The sequence below is a fragment of the Brienomyrus brachyistius genome, chromosome 25 (assembly GCF_023856365.1).
Source record: "Brienomyrus brachyistius isolate T26 chromosome 25, BBRACH_0.4, whole genome shotgun sequence".
NCBI classification, from domain to species: Eukaryota; Metazoa; Chordata; class Actinopteri; order Osteoglossiformes; family Mormyridae; genus Brienomyrus; species Brienomyrus brachyistius.
This window is the reverse complement of record NC_064557.1, coordinates 5,378,821-5,404,243: the sequence shown is the minus strand read 5'-3', so window position 1 is coordinate 5,404,243 and position 25,423 is coordinate 5,378,821. Positions and strand designations below refer to the sequence as shown.

The 25,423-nt window shown below is 40.6% G+C and overlaps 2 protein-coding genes across 3 annotated transcripts; one reads left to right on the top strand and one right to left on the bottom strand.

Moving 5' to 3' along the window:
- The first annotated feature begins 2,781 nt into the window (after nt 1-2,781).
- On the top strand, nt 2,782-8,956 carry LOC125720461 (GTPase IMAP family member 7-like). Of its 2 annotated transcripts, none has more exons than XM_048995928.1 (5): nt 2,782-2,964; nt 4,123-4,206; nt 4,285-4,567; nt 7,230-7,505; nt 7,672-8,956. In XM_048995928.1, the coding sequence occupies exons 2-5, from the start codon at nt 4,147-4,149 to the stop codon at nt 8,361-8,363; spliced, it is 1,311 nt and encodes a 436-aa protein (XP_048851885.1). In that variant the 5' UTR covers nt 2,782-2,964; nt 4,123-4,146; the 3' UTR covers nt 8,364-8,956. The 2 variants fall into 2 exon arrangements, with proteins under 2 accessions (XP_048851885.1, XP_048851886.1); XM_048995929.1 differs by having other exon boundaries at nt 4,120-4,206.
- A 1,705-nt stretch (nt 8,957-10,661) lies between these two features.
- LOC125720455 (interferon-induced very large GTPase 1-like) lies at nt 10,662-23,978 on the bottom strand. Its single transcript, XM_048995910.1, has 4 exons — nt 23,819-23,978; nt 19,998-20,343; nt 17,907-17,992; nt 10,662-16,112 (listed from the first exon to the last, which is right to left on the bottom strand). Exons 2-4 carry the CDS (start codon nt 20,306-20,308, stop codon nt 11,362-11,364), a joined length of 5,148 nt encoding a protein of 1,715 aa, XP_048851867.1. The 5' UTR covers nt 20,309-20,343; nt 23,819-23,978; the 3' UTR covers nt 10,662-11,361.
- Nucleotides 23,979-25,423: the final 1,445 nt, after the last annotated feature.

Here is a 25,423-nt window from a genome sequence, read left to right as displayed (position 1 = left end):
AGAACTGAAGATATCTTTCATGGAATTCCTTAATCAGGGTCGATCTATTTACAGATGGTTTAGATACATACAGTGGAAGTCTTTGCACCCCCATTGCAGGTTTTTGTGACAAACAAAATGACTGTTTATCTCCGATATTTTCCCACCTTTAAGGTAACCAACAAAATTCAGGTGAAAAACAAACTGAAAGTTGAATGAATTAAAAGTGACTATGCTCCTGAAATTACTCCTGAACTTTCAGACACTTGCTGTGAGACTAATTGTTGCATACTGCCACCTACTGTGCACAATTGTGTGCAAATTTCATGACAGAATTTAGGGTTTAGCAGAGTGAATTGGTAAAAAATAAAGTGTAAAGTGACTGACTTCCACACACAAAAATAAAAGAAAGCACTTATCAGTATGCAGAACTATTCAGCAATCAGAAACTAAGTGAACTTTCTCTCTTCGCCATCACCAGAAATAAATAGTAGACAGTTTTTGTTATTCACTATACATAAGTGATTGTGCATGTGTGAGTGAACGGTGTGTGAGTGAACGGTGTGTGAGTGAACGGTGTGTGAGTGTGCCCTGCAAAGGGTTGGTGCCCCATTCTGGCTTGTTCTTTGCCTTGTACCTGTAGCCTCTGCGATAGGCTCTGGACCCCCTGCTACACTAAATAGGACAAGAGGTTGTCCCAAAACTCCCAAACTGCCAAACCTGCATCATGCTTAGTCCGCCAGTACCTGTCAGATTCAGAATTTCCACAAGCTAACAAATCTCAAAAGGCCTCCTAACACATGACGTGGCTCCTTGGTGTACTTTCATTCATTTTGAATTTTTAAGACTGTCAAAATTTGAGTAAAATATTCATTAGGAAATAATTGAAAACCCAGTCAGTAGTAATATAAGCTTTTGACTTTATCACTGTGTTGAAAAATAATGGTCTATTGTCAGGACATAACATGGAAGACAGTGACAGAAAATACGAATAGGAACAGCAAGAACAACAAACTTTGCAAATGACAACCAGTAAAGGAAACGAACAATTACAACAATCGCGAAATGGAGCTCAAATGTTTCTCCCTTCTGCCAAATTACTCTTCTTCTTAAAACGACGTCTTGCTAGCGGAACCCAATCAGACTTGCTTCCTTGGGTGATGCTGCATGGAGAAGACATTAGATGAACTAATAGAACTGAAGGTCATAACATTCAAACACTGACTCATTACTATCATGTAACACTTGTCACATCTGTAATATGTAGCCTGTGATCCTGCAGTGCACTAAGGCTGCAATAAAGAGTGTTTAATGAAATCCCTGATTGGTTGTTTCCTTCCTGTTATTTACCCTTCGCATAGCCTCTCAGGGCGAGTTCCTGGCCCACTCCAGAGAGTGACCTTATATGGAACAGCGGCTGGAGGCCATCTTATTGGGCTTGTACACCAGCCAGGAGGAGAACTGTTTCCCCTTTTTATTTGTTTCCCTGGAACACGGTGCTGTTTCACAGCCCTCTTATGGACCATAACAGGCAGTTTGTTCGTGAGATAAGATACCGATCCAATGAAAAGCAGTCATGGTAACAATTAGAGCACGGGCCGCCTCCACATTCTGCCTTCCCGTGCATTTTCTCCCTGTGTGCGGCTTACACTCTGATGGGGCCCCTGGAGGGTTGCTGGTTTGAGTCCCATGGCCAGTAGAGTAATCATATCACTATTGGGCCTTAAGCAGGGCACTTAACACCAATAATAGCTGAGTGAATTTCATTGTTCATTCTAACTGCGCAATAAAAATTAAAGCTTTTGACTCAATTTGTCAAACTATGCAGAGTAATTGTATGGGTGATGAACTAGAACTGATCAAATTTTGTGAGAGAAGTAAAGTAATGCTGCATAATCACAGCAAAAAGCGCAGTTTTGACACTTGATCTCGTTAAAACTATAACTCACTAAGTATTTGATGGTTGTTTTTCAACCCTTGCAGAGGAACTGTATCGGTGTTGAAATGGAGCTGATTACATTTTGAAGTAGATTGCCCCCAAATTGACACAATGCTACGTATTAGCAGCAAAGTAAAGGATGAAAGCAGACGACATTTGTCCTTCCGAATGTGATGTCAAAATGTATTCCATGGATCTAATTACTACTTAATGAAAACATGAAGATCTACACTTAGTTTTATTTTCAGAGAAAATAACAGCAAAAGAAAGAAACTGCAGCTGCAGACACTTGGTGTTGTGAACACAGTAACTCTAAAAGCATTTTTTCAGATCGTTTTCAATCTGCAGACACATTGTAGAGATGGTAAAGTGGAAGTGATCAAATTTGAAGACAGATCGCCCCAAAACGGAAACAGTGTTGCACAGTTTGGAAAAAAAGTTTGTGAATCCTTGAGAATTCTCTATATTTCTGCTAAATATGACATAAAACATTGTTAAGAGTCCTATAAATGGACTGGACTCTAAAGACTCGGGCTGAGCGGCTTCCTCTGGGCTGGGCACTGGAGACTTTGGCTGAACAGCTTCCATAAATGTTTTCACAATAAAAGTGACAAATTGCAAAACAATTCAAATTGCAGTTTTAAGGAGCATGATGCAGAAAATAAATTTTGTTTATAAATGTATGCCATGTATCATTCAAAGAGCCATTTGAGACCCAAAAGAGCCAACTCTTTTTGCTTAGCCATGCAAAATAAAAGGTTTCTTGGAAAAGAGCCAGAATTCCCTTTTTGGGTCTGAAGTGGGTGGACTGGGGGGGGGGGGGGGGGGGGTAATGCACTAATAGTGCTTCCCCAAGGGCAGGAAAGCAAAGAGGTTATAAGGAGACTGGCTGGCATCCAAGATGATGGACTCAGCCCAGTTCTGTGGAAGATCTGTTGATAATCACTTGGTTTAATAGTCAGGTGCAGTGTTTCGCGTGTTATATCCATTTGGCATCGAGAAGAGCAGTACGTACTAAGCCAATGATTCAGGCAGAGACTGTAAAGGTAAGTTATAATTTATAATGTCGTCCTTAGGTTATACGACAGCTCCACTGAGATGCTTGGCAGATAAAACGTTTATCTGGAAGAACACAGAAAGTGATCAACTTTAATAATTAATATGATCTTACAAACCTTAAAATGTTAGGAGTCAGATGAGCCAATGAAAGGTAATCTTCATTAAAAGGTATATATGCCATCTCATTTGCTAAAATTCATTTATCAGTTAGTACAGTTTATATGCTACAATTTGCTAACATTTAAACGTTTAAAAATCATGATTTCTTCTATTAAGCTGACGTGTTCGGTACTTTTGATCATTACTCCCGAACGGCAGCCTAGTGCAACACTATCCACCAAAAAAAATAAACATTTTGCAAAACAACAACAAACGTCCAATGGAACATTTATAAACAGTTGCTGATATTAGACCCAGTCTAAAATGATGAGGTAACCATAGTCACATGCACTAATTTATATTGTGCATTTATATTGTATATTTTACATAAAATTAATTTATGCATTATAATTCATGCATTCAAAAAATCTTTTATTTTATAATAAATGTGCGGCAAAAGCGCAGGGCTGTGTGAAGTAACAGCAGGTGTGTGTTCCAAAACCACAGGGCTGTGTGAAGTCACAGTAGGTGTTTGTACCAAAACCACAGGGCTGTGTGAAGTCACATTAGGTGTTTGTACCAAAACCACAGGGCTGTGTGAAGTCACAGTAGGTGTTTGTACCAAAACCACAGGGCTGTGTGAAGTCACAGTAGGTGTTTGTACCAAAACCACAGGGCTGTGTGAAGTAACAGCAGGTGTGTGTGTCAAAACCACAGGGCTGTGTGAAGTCACAGTAGGTGTTTATACCAAAACCACAGGGCTGTGTGAAGTCACATTAGGTGTTTGTACCAAAAGGAACCGAGTGGGGTGCTTCCGTAGCTGTAATATATTGTACCTTTCTGTTTGACCAAGCAGGATCTGCAGTGAGCTCACTGCATCATGGCACAAAGGAACCGAGTGGGGTGCTTCCGTAGCTGTAATATATTGTACCTTTCTGTTTGACCAAGCAGGATCTGCAGTGAGCTCACTGCATCATGGCACAAAGGAACCGAGTGGGGTGCTTCCGTAGCTGTAATATATTGTACCTTTCTGTTTGACCAAGCAGGCACTGCAGTGAGCTCACTGCATCATGGCACAAAGGAACCGAGTGGGGTGCTTCCCAAGCTATACAAAGAAAGTAAGGTTTAAGGTGAGTGGTATTCCTGCAGTGCTGTGATTCCTGCTACCTTCTGTTCTGGCTTGTTAACCTCTTTAAGTTGTCCTGCAGTTCCAGGCTTCACGGAAGCACGTCCGCCCTTTTCTCCTGCAAATCATGGACGATTTAGTGGATGATGAGCTGAAGCGATTCAAGTTCCATCTGAACACACAAGTACTGGATGGATTTGAGCCCATTCCAGTCAGTCAGTTAGAACGTGCAGACCGGACAGATACGGTTAAGAAAATGAAAGAATACTACAATACTGAAGGTGCACTTCAGATGACTCACGCCATATTGAAGAAGATGAACATGAATGATCTGGCTAAAAAACTGCGTAATGTAATGAATATCGGTAAGAGTTCTGGCATGGTCAGCATATTTCACCTTGAAAATTGTACTCAAAAACCCAAAAGCCTAAAAGTTGATGTTTCCCTTTAAAAATTGGTCAGTATAATTTCATGAATATTCTAACAAATATATGCAGACACATAGTGATATCAATACATATACTGTAGGTACTATACTGACAAGGAGTATCATGATCCATCAAATATCCATATTCTGCAGAATTAGAAACATAGATGGCCTGCATGTTAGTATGAAATACCGTGTTACTTGTAATTATATAGCTAAGTATTATTGGGAGGTTAGAGTAAATGTATCACGAATTTTCGAGAGCAGGTGTTTGTGACCCATATGTCTCACTCCAGTTTCACTGCAAAGTAATTAATTTAAAAATCATGCCTGAAATTACAGGAGATATGTAATGAGACAGCAATTTCTTAATGAAGGAAAAGTTTTTTTTCTTTATTTCAGGGCAAAGGTAACCGAAGGGATGTATACAGTTAACGTCAAGTCACAAAATATTGAAATCGTTTAATCATGAAACTCATCTAATAATCATCCTAACAGTAGCTTGTGACTCCTTCCTGAACAACTGTGATCTCATTTGTTTTCCTTTAGTATCTTCTTGTAGAGCATCTCAACCTCCTGGCGGTTTTTCAAGTAGAAATGTCTTGTAGTTTCAGCAATTTGGCCTCATAGAGAATAATTTTATTTTCTCAACATCTTTAATTTTGTCTTAGGCACTCAAAGAAAATGTTTAAAGCGTATCTGTATACTGAGAGTAATTGTATCTAATTCACATTAGAATTTATGCAAATGTTGGCTAATACATTGGGCTCTATTTGGACGATGTAACACAATGCATAAAGTGCAAGGCATTTTTGGGCGTGTCCAAGTCCATTTTGCTATTTTGACAGAGGAAAAATACAGATGCAAAAGATGTGAAAGGGTTGTCCTAATTCACTAAATTATTCAGAGTATGTCTTGGGAGGAACCTGCAATGGACCGATCAGACCGGCACGTCACCTCACTGTAAAAGGCAGCGCGCATCATCTATGGCCGATTCAACCCCCCCCCCCCCCCAGAAGTGGGAAACGAGTGCAAAATTATTTATTTAAAAAACGTGGCGTGAAAATGAGGAATGTGCTGCTATGAAGCTAGAAAAACCACATTGCATCACGTAACAACAATGTCTTCTGTTCTCCAAAACTGTACTGAAATCTTGCTGGGTGGCTGAAGGACAAGGGTTTGCTTCCCAAACCTCCCCGCAGAAACATCGCAGCCGTTCCACGTGTTTGATTCACTCCCAGCTCACCTCATTAATTAAATGACTTAGTTAAATAAGTTTACATGGTATTGATCACCCATATAAGCTATGCTAGTGGTCAGGTCAACAAATAGACGGGCGTATTGGATGGTTACTTTAAATACAGCAGGAGCGACGTTCAGAGAGGTTTTGAAATGGCTAAGCTGACATAGCTAATAAAAACCACCAACATGGAGATCACAGAAATATAATGTTCTTGCCTAGGACTTTTGCATAGTGTGGCACAGTGAATGCACAGTGAGTGCACAGTGAGTGCACAGTGAATGCACAGTGAGTGCACAGTAAGTGCACATTGAGTGCACAGTGAATGCACAGTGAGAGCACAGTGAGCTTAATTGAAATGAAAAAGAGCCCTCTATATTTCAGGATCAGAATTACTTTATTAATTCCCGTAGGGAAATTCTCTAACATTACAAACTCCTGATGAAAATAAGGATTTAGGAAAGTTATGTACAGATGATAGATGCGATTTAGGTACAACTATAAAATAAAATAAAAAAATATGTGAAATTTCAGGATACAACCCACAGTGGTTGCTCAGTAAATGGACATGTTGCATTTATTACACCAAATGATATTAAAGTCACACTCACGCACTATTATCTTAATAGTGCTGTAGCTTTTAGGCCCATCCCACATGCATATTAAAATGATTTAATACTCTATCAGGGCTGGAATTTTCTTTATAAAACATGCACAACTACAGTTTTCTACTTGATGTAAAATAAGCGTGCAGCAGAGTACCTCTCCATGAGTGTCCTGCTCTGCGCCCCTCCCGCCTTTGCCGTACCTCTAAAGTCTTTTAACTGAGCCCTAACATTTCCTCGAGTTATACACAGTTGCTATGCACAGTTTTAAACATCAGTCTCGCAACTTCGCAATAAGCAGCCACGTTTACCCTCAAAATATATTAATAATAATAAAAAACAACAACAAAAACGAATTTCCGGGGGCACACTGCTTTCAGCCAGCTTTCTGAATGGCTACCAGTGAGGACCAGCATATATAGGACCATATTTTAACATCAGTTTTACGGATTTGCATGAAATTGCAGGAGATATATAACAAGAGATAGATTTCGTGATCAAGGAAAAGTTTTTTTTTTTTTATTAGATAACCGATATGAGTGTTATGAGGCTTTATTTACCCTATTGGGAGGATACTCATGTAGTACGACATAATTATCATATGGCATAAAACATTGTCACATGTAAATAGTCGACATTTTCTATCATTTTAAGGAAAGTCTACAGATACCTTTAACTTTGTATCTTTGTATTATTTATAAAATTACTAACGGTACTATAAACATGTTTAATGTATATTTTATTTTTCCCCAAAGCACGCTCTCCTCCCAATAGTCTTAGCATCAGCTCTCTGGGTACAATGTCAGTCACCCTCACCTGGGACAAGCCGAAGGGGATGGAGGACATTTCACACAGTTACAGTGTGACGTGGGCGGACAGCAGCTCGAGCCAGAGCCATTCGATCATCACAGATGAGAATGAAGTTGTCCTGTCCAGCCTGAGACCAGGAACAGAGTACAGCCTCTCTGTGTGCACCATGCTGAAAGACACCAATCTCAAGAGTGAACCTGTCACCATCAAAACCTGTACAAGTAAGACCACACCTGTATGTCTGGAAGTCTTTCCTTGAGATAAGTTATCCTAAAATCATAAACTCTTAGATAATTGATAACTGCTGTAGGATGTCACAAGTAATACTCTTAAATATCTTCTGGAGTTTGAATTACAATGGAGGTAATGAAGGTTGTTATTGCACAGGGCATGAGCTGAGAATTGTGCTATTAGGAAGAACTGGAGTGGGGAAGAGTGCGACTGGGAACACCATCCTGGGCAGGAAAGAGTTTAAGTCAGAAGTCAGCAACTACTCCGTAACGATGAGCTGCGCTAAAGCCAGAGGCAAAGCCTGTGGAAGAAAGATGTCAGTGGTGGACACTCCAGGCCTGTTTAACACAAAGCTGAGCAAGGAAGATCTCATAAAGAAGATCACAGAGTGTGTTTCCCTCTGTGCTCCTGGGCCCCATGCATTCCTGGTGCTGCTGCAGGTGGGCAGATTCACACAAGAAGAGCAGGAAACACTGAACATCATCCAGGAGGTTTTTGGTCCTGAATCAGCTCAATACACCATGGTGCTGTTCACACATGGAGACGTCCTGGGTGACGCTGCCGAACAATTTCTTAGTGGTGATACAAAGCTTAAGGAATTCATTGAGAAATGCCAGGGTGGATATCATGTCTTCAACAATAAAGATGTATGGAATGCGACACAGGTCACAGATCTACTGGACAAGATAGAGGAGATGATCGAAAAGAATGGAGGAGGCCATTACACCAATGAGATGTTCATGAAGGCCAAGAAGGGCAGCAAGAAGAAGAACAAGGGAAATAAAGAAAAACAAAAATCTCTGGTAAAAACAAACCTGGATGAGAGATATAAAGGCAATAATAACTAAGTATAAAAAACAATGATCAGTGAAGATATTACATGATTTTCAATTAACATTAAACGTTTATTCTCTCCTTATACTTTTTCTTTTCGAATATCTTTATGTAATGGTAGTAGTAAGTTAGTAAACTATCATGTTGCATTAGGACGAATTTGCGGATGATTACGTCACCTAGAATTAATCACTGTCCTCCCGCTGCTGTGATACATGTGAGGTGATTGAGGTGTGGATTGATTCTGATCGGTTATGGACTGATCATTCTGAGATTCAGATACGTCGTCCATGATTCACCCATAATATTATGGTGATCACTTATACACTTATCACTTATTGTTTTTCACAAATAACGTGTTTCTCATCAAAGGAGTGTCCTTATCTTGTCTGAAAAAAATCTGTGCTCTTGGATGCTTGCCCTGTTTTTCTGGGGGGGGGGGGGGTTCCTGAGGACAGGGAAAGGTGTCGCCGATTCGTGTTGCCCACCACTGATCGGTGTGTGAGACCCCTGCCCCGTCTTCAGGGAGAAGGACATCTGAGTGTAAATAGCTTTGCAACTGCTTGTACATTTCATTGATTATTGGGATTAATTATCACTGCTTGTGATAATAATTTGCATTTTCTATGTATTATTTCTTCTTTTCTATATATATATATATATATATATATATATATATATATATATATATATATATATCATTTGTATCTTTGAACCTATTATTATTGGTTATGATATATAATACGATGTAATATCACTTATAATACGAGGTTATTTTGCATTGCTTTTGATACAATATCTTGGTTTTCTTTGTATTACTTATTAAAGTGTTTTTGAGTGAACATAAGCGTGCCTGTTTGTTCCTTCGAAAGCCCCATGTCCTCCTCACATCATATACTATAATACTATTTCAACAACAAAATCACAACATATATTATAGAATGTGTTGGTCTCCACACTGACCTCACTGAAAGTGCAGAATCCTGATCAATAATCCTAATGAATAGTTTTCTGGTTTTATAAAGAACACAGACCTCAATATATCAGAGTTTTCAAATCAGTCTTTGATTTTTGTAAACATAAAAAATGTAGATAACAGTTGTTTCTGTAGTCCTGATTTCTCCCTGTCATTTGTCGAGTTTACAGCCGGCTAGTTACCACCTTATTTTTTTCTTTGTGTATGTCATGCCCTGGTCGTCCTGCATGCCGTGCCCCCCTCTCTACCTCTTGTGGACTCCCCGTGTTCCCAGCTCTTCCTAGTCATGTTAATTACTGTGGTGTATTTAAGTCTCATTTAAGATGAGATCACAGCCGACCACCCCCCATATAGCGGAATTGATCAGAGTGGACCAGAGAGAATCCAATTCACCTAATTGTTTATTTTGGAAGGGAGCAGATATTCTCTCCATACTTAAGTGGTCTAACAGTAAATTTCTATACTGAGTAATACATAAATTATCTTTTGATTAGTAGATAGTTTTCTTTGCAATGCCTAAGGCAGTAAGGATTATGTGTGCCTTATTTTCTTCCATATCTAACTCACTTGCATCTCCTAAAATGCACAGCGTGGGTGAGGTTGGGATAAGACAATTAAACCATACTGATAGATCTTCACATATCCTCTGCCAGAACTTCTACACCGGTGTGCAGGACCATATTGCATGCATGTAGTTCTCCACAAAGTTACCTGAGCAGTGGGTACATAGGTTTGAGTGTATAAGGCCCATTTGGAACATCCTTTGTAATGTGTAGTGTATTCTATGGAGAGTTTTGTATTGCACAAGTTGCAAGTTGGGACTTTTAGTCATTTTGAAAGTGTTTAAACATATTTGATTCCAATAGTTTTACTCTGGATCAATGGATTGATCTTGCTCCCATTTTGAGGTTGGGAGGGAAATTTAATCATATATTTTTGATAATAACTTATACAATTTTGGATTGGGCCAAGAGAGTAAAAATTCAAGTACCCATGGAGGTATTTCTAAATGAAGCTGATTAGGGTTGAACCTCGCCTGAATAATGGACTTCACTTGCTGATACTCAAGAAATTTATTGTTGCTAATTCCATATTTTGAGACAAGTTCCTTGAATGCGACAACTTTCCTGTTTTGAATAACATGATTCTAGATTTGTAATCCCTTTATCACGCTATACAGGAAAGTTCAATGGTTTCTTTTTCTGGCAAATATCTGGATTGTTCCAAATGGGTGTTAGTTTACATTGATCTAGGGTCAAAACAAGGGTCATCGAAGCAATTACAACCGAGGTTTAAGTGTGTATGAAATGTTTCACAGTAAACCAGACCTCAGAAATACCAATCAGAGTTCCTTTATTGTTGTTTAATGATATCAAGATTATCTGAGTAAAATTACCAAAAAATATCACAGCAGATTTAATGCATTTGGAACATAGTTTTGTAAGCAAGCATCTCTTCCTAAAATTTAAATATCATCACATTCAGTGAGGTCTAACAGTTTTCCCTATTGCAGTTGCTAATTTTAAATAATCACAAACAAGCAAACATTGCATTGTTTTCAAAGTCAGTAAATGCTGCCTTGATGATTCTTCTTACAAAATCAGATATTAAACCGCTAGCAACAGAAAAAGAATATATTTCATTCCCAAATGGACTAAATTTCCGGAAATCAGAATCACACACTTCTGTCCACATTGGAGTAGCACGTCTTCCCTTTTTTCAGTAACTTTCACCACTGGGATATAGCAGATCTCACACGATCTTCTGCAGTGTCAAGCACACACAATGTCTGCATGTATGCTAATTTGTCAACTTATGCATCTCCTTAGAAGAAGCTAAATGAACTTTATTATCCTACTGTAAAGACTTAAAAGGTTTTAGCAGGACTAAAAGCAACTGAAAAAAATCCAGAGATCCTTCTATCTTAAAATGATAATCACATCCAAAAATCAATCAAATATATGTGACTATTCAGGCATGTTTTAAAACAAAGTATAAAGTTGCACTCGCTCACAGCAAAAACAATAATTGAATTCTCACGAACTTGAAGTAGTTACTACTGCTGTATTTCTGTTGAACATCAATTCTTTACCCAAACAATTCCTTGCATCTTCTTTTTTCAGCTGAAGCCAGTCTGGGGGTAGATATGCTGGCCTTGCACCATATATCGCTGCAAGCTGATCATTGAACTGTGCAAAGACGTACTTCCAGTAGTCTGTGGCCTTGATGCTGGTGTCAGACTCTATGTGCCACTCAGGGTGAATTATATTGTCTTTAAAGGGAATTTCAGTTTCACTAGACGTGAACCTCTTTTCACTAGTAACTAAGTATGGGCAAACATCTGTGGATAACATTTCAAAAGTTTGCCATTTGCATCCTCTGATTCCTGTTGGCCGGTGATAAGAAGCAGAATGTGCATCATGTTTATCACCTTCAACTTCACACGGGACCTCACAGAATGGACACATCTTCCCACAGCCAAACATCCTGCTGAAGAGTTCCTCCTGGGGCTTGAAGGGTAACTTCTCAAGTTTGGAACTAATGTCTTCATCCTTCTGGAACTCTGAAATCAGAGTCTCTTTCATATTCTCTACAGATGATATTAGCCATGTCGAAAATCGTTCTATTGTGGCATTGTTTAAGATCTGGACTTTTTTCAAAGCATCGGGGGAAATAATGAGTTTATCACCCAAATGTTTGTGGAGGTTATCAATGAAATTATGAATATTTTGCTCCCCCATATTCCCTTCAGATATCTTCCTAGCTTCCTGAATAGATTTTTTTATATCCGACACAGTCTCCTCTAAGCGCCTAATCTCCAAGGTTGATACTTTGCAGTCTTTTTCTGAGAAAGTATCTTTCATCTCAGCAACAATCCAATCCTTGATAAATTTTTCATAATTTGTAATAAATTGCCGAAATTTCTCAAATTCATGATCTTTAAGCAGCTGTTCAAGAATGGAGTACTGGAAGAAGGAGCGGGTGCGGAATTTCATTCCTGTAGGTCCAAACTCCATTTTCTCCAGAACATCTGAACCCAGGTAATCTGTGATGTACTTCCTGACTGAAGGTTCCAGACCTTTCTTGGTGAATTCCTCTGCTTTTCTCTGGGCCTGATCTGTCTCATGATAGAGATCCTTAAAATCTCTGTAGTACTGCTCTTTATCTTTCTCCAGGCACAGCAATGGATCATTGCTTTGGATAAAGTCCTTGTGCATTTGTTGAAATTCCCTAGCTGCAATCCCACATATGTGTATCTTCAGTTTGGTTTGCAACTCTACATCTTTATACAGATCCTCCGCATTTTGTTGAAAATAGTCATTGATCATAATCAACATTTCCCTGACATAAGTGCTGTCATAATCCAATTGAGCTTTCCTGGAAACCTTATCTGCAATAAAATTCTGGCAATTTTCAATTAGTTGTTCTGGTGTTTTCATAAATTCTATTGTTGCTTTCATTCCAGATCCTTCCGTATTTCCATCTATCTTACTAGAACTTAAATTCATTTCTACAACAAAAGCCTCTCTCCCACAATCCTCCAAATCACTGACTTCTGACAGAATTTCCATTGCTGAGCTGCCCCTGTTCTCCAGGTCTTTATGTAACATGAAGTAAATATCTTCACTAACATTCTGTTCCTCCATGCTTTTGGATGGCAGCCCATTTACAACATCATTCCACATCTGTTCAAACTCTTTATCTAGCTGATCATCTGAAAATGAGTCTTTGGATTTCCTACATTTTTCAAGTAACTCAGACACTTTCTCCTCCATCATTTTAGCTTGATTTTCCTTAATCTTCTCCAATTTATTCCTCCCCTTTTTAATTCTCAGAAGTTCTTCAAACCTTCTCATCATTTTGTTCTCCGTTTCCTGCCTCAGACTTTTGATGCTGTTTAAGAAGTCTTGCTTGTATCTCTCCACCAGGCCAACACGATTCTCTGGATTTTCAAAATATTTACTCAGGTTGTCATTTAATTGCTGTTCAGCTTTTCCCAGTTCTCGAATGACCTCATTTTTCTGCTTCATAAGAAAGTTCTCAATGTTCTCTGCTGGCTGTGAGCTCTGGGTCACTGTACCAAAGTTTAACACTTTAGTTTCTGCTTTTACCATCCACTCACGCATCTTTCTGCGGAAATCCCAGTCCCACTTATTGTACTGCTCACACAGCTTACTGTAAGCTTCAGCTACTATGCTGTTGCGGAAACTGAAAATGAAATTCTCATATTTCACTGCCTGCCATAAGCGTCTGATCCATTCCTGAAACTCCTCCACTGACTGTACAGGTCTCTTTTCCTTTAAATCTGTCATTATGTCTATTAAACATTTTTTAATCTGCACCACTGATTCACTGTAGCCGGCACTGACTGCTGCCATAGGGGGGGTGCCTTGCCAGAGGGAGGGGATGTAGAAATTGTCCCTGTCAGAGTATTCGATGATGTCTGTAAATTTCAAAACTTCACCCTTCCTCTCCATTTTGGCTGCAGCTTGAGTAATAGTGTTGAGTTGCTCCAGACGAATTTTCCTATCATTCTCGCTTTTACCATGGGCAGCGACATCAGCCACGTTCTGGTGAACAAACAGGCAGTGGGTTTTTTTGCCAAATTCTTTCATGCGGAGAAAGGCATGAATTACAATCTGTAGGATCTCCTGCATCTCAGTGGAGTTCTCCATGGCAATATTTATAATTGTGAAGTCACTAAGTCCAACCAGTAGTGTAGATAATTCATTATCATGCTCATAACTGTCAGCCAACTGGGCCACTGCTGCTGCCCTCAGTCCTTCTGTGTCAATGACCATGATGAAGTCACAGCCAAGCTGCTCTCTAAAATCCTCACTTACGCGAACAAGCAGCATGAAAGCACCTCTAGTGCACCTTCCACTGCTGACAGCAAACTGCACCCCAAACATGGTATTGAGAAGAGTGGATTTCCCAGTGCTCTGAACTCCCACCACAGAGATGACTCGGATCTTTGAGTCCTTTTCCATAGAACGGAGTTCATTCAGCACAGCAGATACCCACATCAGAGGTATGTAAGCAGCATCTCCATCGACCAGCTCAAACGGAAAGCCTTCCAGCATCATTTTGGCACAGACTTTAGGTAAATCCTTGATCATCTGCATCTTCTGTTTTGAGTGTGAATGTTCTGATCTGGAGATGGCAGACTCATAGAGCTGTCCCAGTTCCCTCAGGAAATGTTCTATACCCAAGGAGCTACAGGACATCTGGTTTTCCAGGTCCAGTATAAGTTCCTTGTTTTTTGCATCCTCATGTTCCTTCTTGTAAACCTCTTTGAGGCTTAAAACATGCTTCTTTGAAAGGTTATCCAGATTTATCATCATCCACTTAAGGAAATAGGCACGTTCCTCTTTGCAGACTAATAAACCGGAGATGAAACTGTTTACTGCAGGTGTAATGTCTTTGCTGACCTGCTGTTTCCTGAGTTCTTGTTTATTTTTATTCAGTTCAATCCTGTACATCGGAATATTTTTTGTTCCTGCATCCTTTAGCCTGCATTCCTCTTTCTCCAGTTTAGCCAGTTTCTTTAAGATATCCCCCTGTAATGGCAGCTGGTCCTGCTTGTACTTAGGAATGTCGGAGATACTGGCTGTAATAGCATCGGCTTTCTGCTTTGCTTTCTGACAAAGGTCATTGTCTTCATCCACAAGGATCTGAAGCTCACGTGCAACAGCAGACATCTTCTCAATGCTCATTTTGGCACAGTCACTTGAAACAGCTTGTTTGATGGTTGACCGAAGTTTGTCAACAAATTCAGCATCATTCATCTGAATTCCTTTCATGACAATGAATTGAGTATTACATTTCAGGTAATGAATACAGTTTTTGAAATCATTCTTATTGATACTTATTTTCTCTGAATCACAGACTAGGAATAAAGGAGCCTTTGAGTCTTGAGGTTTCAGTAAGTTGATGTTTTCCTTGAAGTCATCAATGAACACAAAGACAGCTGCTGATGTTCGGCAGAGGAATCTGAAGCCAGTTTGATGGGAGCTGATGTCACCCCGAAGATTAGCTACAGCCAGAGGCTCAGTGAAGGTGTCACTCTTTCCACCAGGCAGATACCAGCTAATTTCCACCATCCCATTAGAAACCTTGCGAGAGATGTTGCCATTCTTCATGTTGTGATGAACAAATGTGTCATGGGACTGCTGTGGATTGCTAAACACTTGGTTTAAAATATGAGACTTAGACATGCTGATTTTTCCAAGTCTAACAAAAGAGATCATAGGAAGGTCCGTGAGCACAATGCTGTTCTCCTCAAATCCTCTGGACTCCTCCTTGGAATGAGGTCTGTAGCTCTTTACAATGTCCCTCAAGGCCCACAGCATCAAAGAGAACTGCTGAGTATCACAGTTGGGAAGAAGCAGTGGAATTGAAAACTGGCACAAAGACATTTTTAAAGCCATCTCCTGCTGAAGGAGGCCGTCTGAACACAGGAACAGAGCGGTAATCAGGTCAAGAGGGTTGATGTTATCATCACTTGCTTCATACTCCAGTAGCTCATTCAAAATCTGATCAAAATCCTGAGCTGAGTTTCCTTTCAGTTCTGTATTATTGGTACACCTGACATGTCTTGCCATTACATTCACTCTACATAGTTTTCGGAGAAACCACCAACATACTGAATTCAGGGACTGAATGGGTTCTTCTGTAGGGCTTATGTTTTTTTCATTGATCTCTAGGACAGCAGTCAGACTTAATTTTTTCCTCTTAAGGTAATCTGTCATTCCTAAGCGAGATACCAGCAATTCCAGAGGCATTTCTGAAAAGTAAAACGATATTGAGATGTTGACATTCATTTAATGAGAACAGTAGCATGACCTGTATTAAAAATGTCAGGTTAGTGTATTATTATTATTATTATTATTATTATAATTTTTATTATTGTTAATATGTCTGTTCATTGTGTGTGGTACAGATGAAGTGCAAATGTTCTTTAGCATATTTACAGTTTAGTTTCAATTGCTAAGATGCATTCTGCAAAACTGAAAACCAGCGAAAGGAAGAGAGAGATATATGTTATGGTTTTTTTGAGTTGCTAAGGTACATTCTGCAGAACTGGAGTCACTGGAGTCTCAAAACTCTTCACACAGTCACAGTAACATCAGTTTATGTGGGTCAAACTGCGAATCATCCCTCACTGCTGTCATACAAAGTGTATTCAGCGACTGAGTGCCTCACAGTTCATGGTTCCTTTCTCAGGCAAAATCCACCACTATCAAAACTTAATGTTTCTAGAGGGTATTTTGTACACCCTTAAAAACTACTCTCAAAATGATTAAACATACATTAAAAACTAAATTAGTACAATTACAAAATTGCTATCAAGGCTCATCTGAAAATTACCAGAGGATGAGAGAGAGTGAGTGAAGAGAAATGTTTTGGTATTTGTTGTGGTTTGGGATCATGTGGCATTCCAGCACTCCAGTGCAGTCACAGAGTGGACTGCAGCAGACCCACGGACATCCTCATCGTTTCATTCACCCCCTACTCGCCCCTCCTAAATCCCACTGAGGAAGTCTTTTCTGCATGGAGGTGGAAGGTTTATCACCATTGTCCATATGATCACATGTCACTACTGCATGCCGTGAACGCTGGATGCCAAGCAGTAACATGGATGGATCAGGCATGCCAAGAGATATTACCCACGATGCATTGCTAGAGAGGAGCTCAGATGTGACATAGATGAGAGCTTGTGGCCGAATCCAGAACGGATTGATTAGAAACTTACTGCTATAGTATTGTTACAGTCATGGGCCAAATGCAAGTGCTTTTTGTTTCTGTCTGTAGTATTGACAATAAGTATTTTTTTTTTTCCAAAAGAATATTCTTTTCTCTAAAGATGATCCTTTAATGACGAACTATTTAAAATGTTATGTAACGCTGTCTGTTGTTAGTGTTTAGTAGGCCGTTTGTTTGTGTGTGACATAGTGTCAGAAAATGCTAATATTTTGTTGGTAAGAGTCTATTTTGAGACACTGGTTAACTGTTTTGGTGGCTGTACTGCATTTTGGTGGAGGGATTAACTGTTTGGAGAAACTGTGTGTTGGTTTTGCAGACTGTGTGTAGAGTTTTGAGAAAATGACTAAGCAATTGAAATTGTGTTACAGATGAGAGCTTCATAAAGCACCCATAATGCATAATAAACATGGCTATAATGTGTTATGCCTTTTCATAAATATTTATAGCTATGTTTATAATGATTTTTGAATGCATTAATATTTGTTATGAATCTGTTTATAAATTACTAAAAACATGGCCTTAAGTAAAGTGTTACCTAGTATCTTTCCAGAAAGATATTAGGAACTAATATTTTGGTGATATGAGTTTCTTATGGGAAATGGATTAACTGTTTCAGTACCTCACCTTGGGTAACAATAATGTTGCTGCTATGCATTCTGTATGTACTGTACAGTAGGTATGTATGTTGATGTGCTCCTGTCATGCTTGGAAATTCCTACTGCTTGTATATTGCACAGCTCTTGTACATCAGGAGTTTTCTTTCACCATCATTAAGAGTTTATATATATATGATTTTGACATCATAATTATTTACCTTGTTTAGTTTCTCCTGCGCTGCGATTCTCAGAGCTGATTCCAGAGAGTGCAGGCTCACCCCGCTTGGGGCTCTTCTCACCAGGACTACATGTTGATCATTGTGGGGTGAAACAAGAAAAAATGTAACTAAAGCAAATTATGCAAAATTTTGTGTTCTGCAATGCGTTCACTTACCTAATAAAGAGACAAAAAAACGTATTCCATGGCAATTGATATAATGTCCATTCAGCTCTGCCACACATAATGAATCCTGGGTCTCGAGTAATTCACCTCCCACCTACCCTGTCTACCCTATCCGGCCTCTATGGAACATGTAACCATCCATATTATATTCTTCTCCATCATTGTCGCTCATCCATCCATTTTCAAACCGCTTATCCTACTGGGTCGCAGGGGGTCCGGAGCCTATCCCGGAAGCAATGGGCACGAGGCAGGTCGCTCATCCATGTTTCTGTTATTCCAATAATGTCGTGTCTGATGGAATTAAAGCCTCTAAATCATGAATTTTGTTTCTAATACTCCTAGCATTTAAATACAGACCACAAAAGATAGGCCTTTTACAGTGCCCAATTTTAATAGTAATTGGGGCTTTCCTTCTCTCCCCACCTATATTCTTAACTAACCTCCCTGCCCCCCCCAGTTTAAATATTCCTTCCTCCCTAGTTTAAACATTCCTCAACTACTCTACACATACGCCTCCCCAATACTCTGGTTCCCCTCTGGTTCAGATGCATCCCGTCCGGCTTGAACAGGTCCCACCTGTTCCAGTTTTCGCTCCTATTTAACTGATCGTTATCAGTTTGCCCATGTGGTCAATGAATCTTCCAAGACAACCAAAGTCAAACATGGTGTCCCAGTGCTGAGCCGCTACTGTTCACTTTATATACTGTATGCTGCCTCTTGGTAACATTATTAGAAATCATGGTGTTGGATTTCATTGCTATGCTGATAATGCACAGTTACATATATATTTGTAAAGCTGGATAATGGATCACAGCTCTCTTGGTTAGAAAACTGTCTATTAGATAGGTTTCAGTGGTAGGCAGTGGGGGCTTGATGGTTAGGGCACCACTGAGGTACCCTGAGCAAGGTTCCGCCCCCAAGCCCTGCTCCCCGGGCGCTGAATTAGCTGCCCCCTGTTATGTCACATACAGTATGGGTTTAACTGATCACTAAATTCTAATTATAGACCTCTGGTGCTGGATGGCAAAAATTTCCTTTTGTTAAAAACAGAAGTACTGTTAATTGGTCCCAAGGCTGCTTGACTTAAGTTTGACAACCTCAACCTCGGTGCTCTTCCTACCCAACCTAACACAGTGGTCAGAGAGGTAGAGAGATACCGGCCAAATATAATCGGGCTCACCTAAATGCACAGCTCAGTCTCTGGAACCAAACTCCTGGAGAGGGACTGGACAATATTCCATTCTGTAGTTGCCCATGGTGAGAAGCACCAGGCAGCAGTGGGTCTACTTATAGCCCCCGAGTTCAGTACCAATACATTGCCAGGTCAGTACCAGTACATTGGAGTTTACCCTGGTGAACGACCTCCTTTCAACTTTGAGTTGGGGGATGGAGGACCCTGTCAGGGAGATCTTTAACTCACACCTCCAGTAGAACTTCTATGACATCCTGAGGCAGTCAAGGGACATTAAGCATGAATAGGCTTATGTTCCAGGACTCCTTTGCTGAGGTGCCTGTGCAGAGCTGTGGTTCTAAAGCTCAGATTGCTGCCCCTGTAACCCAGACTCAGATAAGTGGCAGAAAATGATGGATGGCTGGATGGATGGATGAATGGCTGTTCAATTGATTTTGCTAGCAACATATTTGACAGACAAAGCTGTTGGTGTTTCAAGTTTATGTCCAAAATTACAATCCCTTGTAAGAATATTTCTGCATTTCTGAGTAAAATATTTTTTTTCCAACAGATTTGCAAGTGCCAAAAAGTACCTATAATTATAGAATTGCCCAATCTAGCCACATTTGGAAACATTTGCAGAGTGTCAATACTTTTGTAAAGCATGACTGATTACTGTCTTGTTACAGCCTTGTTAATTAATATTGTTTGCACATTCTGACATGAATATTGTACCTTCTAGGACCATCCAGAGTAGCAGTTTCATCTGCAGCCCCTTGATTAATCTTTGTACAAACACTGGGTACAGATGCAGCTCCCTCTTCAGGCTCTGCTGAGACTCTCTCTTCAGGAGCAGTTTTATTCTCGCTGCTTGTACACTCCGTAGAGGCACTATTGTTGAAGGCAGCATGATATTCATCTTCTTTATAGTGTTCAGGTATTATGGAAGAATTATCTTCACAAGTAGAGCCATGCTCTGTATACACAGAGGATGAAGGGAAACGGCCCCTGTTCTCATGATCCTCACACTTATCCCTGGAGCTCATTTCAGACCAAAAAGCCTTTTCTTCCCGTCTTGATCCTAGTCAAAAGGAAAAGCCAGGATAATATTTTGTCTGTTGTCAACACAAATGTATGGCTTTTGCTGAATGATGAAGTACTGCTTTCTAAACATATGCCCTCATTTTGGAAACAATGCAATTTTGAAAGTGATAGACAGAAGATAATACAACTAATGATGGTAACAGCAGAAGTCTATGGAAACAATTTGTCTGTCAATTTACAGAGAAATGTGTCAAAACTAATCAAGAGGAACATCATGCAGCAAGACAATGATCCAAAAATACTTCCTGCTCAACAAGGGACTTCACTGGGGGGGGGGGGGGGGGGGGAGTGGGGGTTTTAGACTCGTCTAGTCAATAACCAAACCTTAACTGAACCTTAACCCAAGTGAGCATGTATCTCAACTTCTGAAAAGTAGATTGAAAATAAAAGCCCTTTGAAACACAAAACAGAAAAAGGTTGCAGTAAAAGCCTTTAAAAGCATTACCATAGAAGAAACCAACCATTTAGTGATGTCGGTGTGTCACAGGTTTGAGGCAGGGATATGCAACCAAATATTGAGTGTCATTTACTTTAATTTACTAGACTATCTGTTCCGATACTTTTGTTCAATTATAAGCACATATCTATATGTAAATACCAGGAAATAAAAGCAGAAATTTTGAACTCTCGCCTCATATTCATCTTTTGACCGCAATTCCACGTCTTTAATGAATGCAAAAACGAATGCATAGGCCTTCCCATTCCAAGGTTTTGGATGGACGCTATGCCAGGAAATAAATACAGTATATTAAAATGAACCTGCTATGAATATTGAAATTATGTATGAAATTGGTCACGTCTCTCTGGACCAAGCTGTTGTTCCAACATACTTTAAAGGCACAACTATAATTCCTGTCCCTAAGAAATCCCACCCATCCAGCTGTAATGAAAAGACTGTATTGAATACTGAACTAAAATCTACAAACAGCATTCGCACATAGGAGATTTTTGAGTCCAAGAGGGTGAGGACTGGATGGAGAGCAGCGGAAATGGCGTCTTCTGTGGACCTGTTTGTCCTGTATGCAAACTGAAACGGGTCAGTAGGCTAGAGATGCTCAGTCTCTAGCCTACTGGATCTAAGCTGAATCTTCGGAGTAGCAACAACATCTCTGTGGTCAGAATTCACAAACTGGGCACTTATGTAGACCCTGCAGTTCTGCAGGAGCCTCCAGCGTCTGCCCACGACGATGTGATTGATCTCCTTTGCTGCACCACCAGTATTGGAACCAGGCTCCAGCAACCCGCAGCCCCTGACCTTTCACAAAGTCAAGGAACATGGAGCCACTATCACCCTGGTCTCCAGACCCATGGGGACCGACACAGTCCTCATAGCCAGCCCTGTCAGTGCCTGTGGTCGCATTGAAGTCACCCATGACCAGAGGGGTGTCACCTCAGGGCACCCTTCAATCACCAAGTTAAGTTGTGAGTAAAACGTCTCCCTCAATGAGACATCACTCACCACGGTAGGAAATACACTAAGACAACAGACAAGGCACCCAAGGAGGGCCTTAGCCTGAGTCTCATGATACGCTAGTGGAAAGGAAAGACGTCAGACACCATCCGGAGGAGCTGATCTGGTACCGCAACAGTTACTCCCTGAGTATGGCGGCCATCAGACCGACGAGGCCAAAAGTAGGTTTACCCATCTACAGAGATGTGGCCACTCCCTGGTCTGCACATCTCACAGAAACGCAGAGTTTATGAAGCTTCCCCGACAGCAGAGAAAGGTGGTCACCTTACTGAAGAGACGAGACATTCTACACATCTACCCAGGTGGGCCATTTAAAACTGGGACCCAAGTGCCGCCATGCAGCGGGCGAAGCCTCTGCAGCACAGCAGCCCCCATCCCCAACAGGTCTGACTCTATTAGCTCTCTGACGGTTTTGACTCATCCGGGGAAGAGGCTCCCTAGGGCTTCCCCCATCCCCTCCATGGCGTGTGCAGCCTTCCGGGGAGTGGCTGCAGCAGACCTACTCCCTAGCAGAGCAGAAGGGTATAGTGCCTGTTTATTCCGAGCTGTTGCGAGTTGTTTTACGGTGGCTGGAGAGCCAATTCCACCACCAACCCCCAACATTTTTTCCCTATAAGTTGGAGGACCACTTGCAGGGCTGGATGCATTTTTACCGTCATACCCAGGAGACACACAAAAAAAATGTTTTAGTACATATCATTAATAAATGTACTATCACTAATAAATGTCAAGTCATTATTTCTTTCCATTTTAAAGGCTAATCTTTACTCCAGAGTTACAGTTCAAGAAACCAGATGGCTAATTGTACTCAAAATATTTATTGTGATGGCCAAAATGATGTTATCTTTTCTGTCCCCACTAGATGGCGCTCTCTGTTCAGAAGAAAAGGCTCAAAGCCTGACGAAAATGAAACCAAAAGCACTCAAAATGAGGCAAGAATTTGCACTCAAGTTTGGTTGGTTTAACTGTTTGTTTTTTTATTAATGTATGGCAAATTTTAGGAAATAAAACTAAATAAATTAATACAACTGAATAAATTAAGCTAAAGTGTACCGACTGTAAACCTTGCTAAGTTCAGTTCACTGAAAACATTGACAATATCTGTTGCCTCAAATGACTTAAATTTAAGAAACTCAGTTTTTAAAGTTACTTGAACTTGAATGTTATATTTAACACCATGAATTTAGCTTAAGTTATTGTAACTTTTCAAGTGGAATGAACTATACTGTCCTTGAATTAATTTAATTGTTTAAGCTTATATTAAGTTTTTCTCATTTAAAATACCTAAAATGGGGCGGCATGGTGGTGCAGTGGTTAGCACTGTTGCCTCATAACTCTGGGACCCGGGTTCGAGTCTCCGCCCGGGTTACATGTGTGCAGAGTTTGCATGTTCTCTCCGGGTACTCCAGTTTCCCCCCACAGTCCAAAAACATGCTGAGGCTAATTGGAGTTGCTAAGTTGCCCATAGGAGTGCGTGTGTGAGTGCGCCCTGCGATGGGCTGGCCCCCCATCCTGGGTTGTTCCTGGCCTCGTGCCCATTGCTTCCGGGATAGACTCTGGACCCCCCGCGACCCAATAGGATAAGCGGTTTGGAAAATGGATGGATGGATGGAATTCTTGAATAAATTATATTAGTCCCTTCACAGAGGGAGGATTTAACCCCAACAGCCCTGGATGTGAGAAGCAATAATCAACATCTTTGAAAAGAACCCAAATTAATATCCATTCATCCATCACCGCTTATCCTTCTGGGCCGCGGGGGGTCCGGAGCCTATCCCGGAAGCTATGCGCATGAGGCCCCAAATCAATATTTGAAAATGACATTTATAAAACATACCCTTGAGATAAGTAAATGTTTTTTATGTAGATTGAAAATACGTATATTTTTACATGTTCTATATCCATATTATGAAATAACCAACATCAGCTATTTTATTACAAAAAAACTAATGCAGTAATGCAAATAAAAATGAGCAGTTACCTGTCTTGAGACGTACGGCTTGATTAAATTGCTAGTATGCTTGAAGGTGAAGGCATGTAGATCTCAAACTCATCTTCTGACTTTATGAGGAGCTGCTTTCCGCATTTAGCGAGGGCTTAGAAGATGGATGGCTTTATATTACGGCAAAATGAAAGTGAAACATATTTCCGCTTAAGTAATAATGTTGTGGGGCTGTCACGGCTGACACGCCTTCTCAGCAGCGGGTGGGGGTCAGGGGCAGAGCCGCTGGATTGGCAGACTGGGATGGGGGTCCCCTTATTTACAGTTTTTTTCTGTTGATTTGCTGCATTTCTCACAATCTAAACATTTTCTGATGCACAAAACCCCTGAATGACAAGGGCAGGAAACATAAAAGTAAAAAGAAATGCTATGTGACAACTATAGGGGGATCAGACTTCATAGCCTTGCCATTCTTACAATTATAGTGCAGATACGTAGGGATTCTTACATTTCTGCATGTCCCATCTTGCTCTCCTATGAGAAACACAGACACATCTGCAGTCGGTTCCCAGCTTGGAAGGCACAGGAAACAGACTGTAACTTTGTGTAAAAGAAAGACTTACTGGTCTGAAACATTAAACTCCTGAGATACAGCATTCGGTTATATTACTCAAATTACACTTCTACCAGTGTTAACATTCATTACATGTAAATTCAGTAAAAGACTCCACCTTTATCTGGAACAGGATGCACATCCTGCTGTGCATGTGCATCCTGTATAACCATCCAGACGCCAGCTTGTGATGTGCCTGGGCTTGTGGGGAGCCTGAAACTGTATGCAAACATGCTGTAGATCAGGCAGTGATAAGCTCTGGGCTATTTATCCTTCTTTGTGCCAGTTAGGTTTCGGAATGAGTAGATATTGGGAGTAACACAAAATAGCTGATTTTGTGCTCCTCGCATGGTCCGGTTTGTTAGTGGTTTCCCCCTTAATTTCTTCATTAAAGTCATGTATTCAGTCGAAGCAAACTGTACCACGTGAAGAATAACTCTTCACTTAGAGTCTCTTTTGGTGACTTTATTTATGACTGCTTTCTGTTCTCTTTTTTGTACGTAATGAAAACTCGTCACTTACAGCAGGTCCACACATAAACAAGGGAACTTCTCCCCTCCCTGCCTTGTCCCCTACATACACACCCACACTTCAGTGACTGCGCAGTTATCCCCTACATACACACCCACACTTCAGTGACTGCGCAGTTGTCTCCTACATTCACACCCGCACTTCAGTGACTGCACAGTTGTCTCCTACATACACACCCACAGTTCAGTGACTGCACAGTTATCCCCTACATACACACCCACACTTCAGTGACTGCGCAGTTGTCTCCTACATTCACACCCACACTTCAGTGACTGCGCAGTTGTCCCCTACATACACACCCACAGTTCAGTGACTGCACAGTTGTCCCCTACATTCACACCCACACTTCAGTGACTGCGCAGTTATCCCCTACATACACACCCGCACTTCAGTGACTGCACAGTTGTCCCCTACATTCACACCCACACTTCAGTGACTGCGCAGTTATCCCCTACATACACACCCGCACTTCAGTGACTGCGCAGTTGTCTCCTACATAC